The sequence below is a fragment of the Saccostrea cucullata genome, unplaced genomic scaffold, assembly GCF_032062105.1.
Source record: "Saccostrea cucullata isolate Sc308-1 unplaced genomic scaffold, CSIRO_AGI_Scuc_v1 ctg21995, whole genome shotgun sequence".
Classification (NCBI taxonomy): Eukaryota; Metazoa; Mollusca; class Bivalvia; order Ostreida; family Ostreidae; genus Saccostrea; species Saccostrea cuccullata.
In genome coordinates, this window is record NW_026934851.1 from 2,912 (window position 1) to 6,144 (window position 3,233).

The 3,233-nt window shown below is 32.3% G+C and overlaps 1 protein-coding gene across 1 annotated transcript; it reads right to left on the reverse strand.

Annotated features, from left to right (window-relative positions):
• Window positions 1–552: 552 nt before the first annotated feature.
• On the reverse strand, window positions 553–3,018 carry LOC134241447 (uncharacterized; the record flags this gene model as incomplete). Its single annotated transcript, XM_062723491.1, has 2 exons — window positions 553–1,978; window positions 2,842–3,018. Coding segments are annotated over 2 exons (1,207 nt in total), but the record flags the coding sequence as incomplete, so codon positions are not given.
• Window positions 3,019–3,233: the final 215 nt, after the last annotated feature.

A 3,233-nucleotide genomic window follows, 5' to 3' on the forward strand; every position in this document is an offset into this window, starting at 1 on the left:
ATGTTTGTTTCCACTTTCAGGCTGAAAAAAAAATTATAGGGTAGATCGGTAGGCAATTTTTTTTTTTTTTTTTTGAAATTTTTTTTTTAACTTCTTTAATCAAAACGTGTATAGAAGTAACATTAATGACAAAAGAAATAGTGTTTTCAAGCATTTCTGTGACTTAAACTTATAATAGAAAGGTGACTCAAACTTCTTTCTGTCTTGAAAAGCTTACGAAGTTAGAGACTATAATTCCCTGGGTGAAATCTTGCACTACATGGGACAAAAGCATTAGAAAAATTTTAAGGGTCGGCACTATAAATTAGGGTCGGTCGGGAAAGCGGAAACAAACATATTTTTTTTCTAGGCCTTACCTAAAATGACCTCTAAGAAATTAATTACCAGTATAACTGTAATATAAACTGACATAATTAAATTTGGCTTTCAATATTTTATTTTGACCTTGTCTTATTATTATGACACACAAGTTCATAAAGGTCAAATAATTATTCATTTAATCTAATTACTATAGTACAAATGTTAATGTGTAACATAAAGTTAATACATAATGTTCAATGGATTGACAAATATGTACTAAATGTTACATAATTTAAAAGAGGGAATCAACTTTGGATAATACGAGAATTCATTGCGTTTTCATCAATATCTCATTTAACTTCTAACAAGATTTGAAAAAAATCACTAACATATGGAACACCTCTTCATTTTAATATGGAAAAAAGTAAACATGGTATTCTTAATAATATACTGTATATCAAAGCATGATGTAATCACTTATGCATTGTAACACAAATAATGATCCTAGATGTAGAAATTAAGTTGACAATGTCATGCACTACACACATTGTTATTTGAAAGTTCACTTCTCTTTTCTCTCGCATAAGTACCATGAAGGGATTTGAATGGAGAAGGAGTCATGACACCATATATGTACAACACCTTGATTCAAAATTTTGATATATCAAAAGCTGGCAGACCAAATTTCACAGAGGGGTAAACAATTTCTGGTAACATGAAATAATCATAAAACTGTGTAAGTTTATGTAAAACCCTCTCCCAAAAATGTTTGTCAAATGTAACCATCTCTATATGAATGTCATTCTTAGTGCACAAAACAAAGTAACATTTTGAAATATTTAAGATTCCCATTTGTCCCTGAATCTGAGTATAATAAGAATGTTTTACATTGAGACAGACCTCATTATTTTCATTCATTTTCAAGCAGGGCAACTTCTTTGCTGCTGATGGTATGTCCATGTCCCATGTTGAAGCAGGATTTTTCAGTTCTAAAACGAATTGTTCGCCATTTATCAAAGCAATGCCATCAACAGAAGCCCCTAAAAATGTACAGTGTGAATCAACAACCAGGCCTTTTTGTTCAACAATAACGTCATGTACATGTATACCCTGTTCTACCAACTTAGATTTAAATTTCTCAATAGCTTTTTTTTCTTGCTGTAGTCCGAACAGCATTGCATTTGTCGGTTTCATTTTGTTATATAAAAAATATCTTAGAAGTTTTGATGGATCTGTTGTACTTCTGCGTACAAACACTTTGTGAAAGTCAGATGCAGTGAGTCTGTATTTTCTAGCACTGTGCCATTCTTGCGAGCTTGACTGACCCCTTGTTCTTGATTCCAATTCAACTACTTCATTACCATCCAAATGTAAAGAGTCTTTAAAGTACATGCAAGCATTTTTTAAGTCTAATATACTTGGAGGCAACTCAAAATCTGTAAAATGTTTAACAGTAGACACTATTTCTTTGGTGAGTAGAGAAGACTCAGTAACGTTGGGAACATCAGGAACTGGCTTGTTATACTTAATGAAACCACACGTTGGATTGGCACCTTCCAAAGCTTCAGTCAAACGAGATTTGGATTCCTCTTCTTGAAGTTGATCTACAGGTGGGCGAGGATCAAACTCCAAGGATGCCAAGGTCTCCCTCCCTTTCACCACTTTTCCTGGCTCCTGCCTACAATAATAATGAATTATGAAGTATTTCTTTACTAGCAGTGTGTGCTTTTCAATCAATATTTTCAATGAAACAAAGAGATCAATACTGCTATATTTTTTGTACTTAAACTTGCTTTAGTTTTTATGGTTATTTACATGTGTGCTCATTGTGCCAGTCCCACCTTACTCCAGGGGTCATAATTTGAACAAACTTAAATACAGTAAAACCCGGTTATAGCAAAGTTCTGGGGACCTGTGAATTCAATTTGCTATATCTGAAATTCATTATATCCGTATCACAAATTCGTATAACCAGTATAGCGAATTTGCAGTATGCATGTTTTCCTTCAAGTATTATTACCTACTATGTTAGTGAAGCAAGTATTACAAAATATATCTTCAATAACTAAGGTTTTCTTATGAATAGAAATATATAGACAAATGCTAAAAGGAAATAAAGTAAGTTCAATTTATTAATTTTTTAATAATCTTTGAAATTTCATTATAAAACATGTAAATTTCATTATATTTAATCTCAACGGGATTCAAAATAAGTTCGCTATATCTGTAAATTCGTTATATCAGACTTCGCTATAACCATAAAATTTTACAATGATTTGTTAAAAATTTTGCCGGGGACCCAGGAAAAGTTTTTGCTATATCCGTGAGTTCACTTTATCCGAGTTCGAACTAGATGAGTTTTGCTGTATCTGAACTGTGGATGTTTCCAAACAAGTATCATCTTTCCTTAATTTATTCCTTAAAAATAGTAGAACCCTTTAACATGTTCATTGTCTAGTGATCTTTACTCCTTAATCATAAAAGTACATACTACTCGACAAGTAATAATGAATGTGAATTACTCATTAATAATGACCATACTTGACTATCCTGATATTGTGTATAGTTTTAGGCTCTGTCTTTCTCTTTGCTGGTTTGTTCCATTGGCACAGTTTTTCTGTAGAAGACCTGTCCTCTGGTAGATCTTTCAGTCCCTTAGCAACAAAGTCATCCAATGCAAACAGCAATGCTGCTATATGGCCGCATGCCTCACCCTTCCTACAAATTATAGTCTAAAATAATTAAAATTGTCATGTCGGGCCTCAAAGGGCAATATTTTAAAACCAAATTTCTAATGCCCATAAGCAGTACATGTATTCATATTTTGTATTTATTTTCTCTAGCACTGTGGAATCTTCATTTCCATGGGTATCAAACCCATATCCATGAATTTATTCTAAATGTATTATATTTTATTTGTTTGATATTTGGCA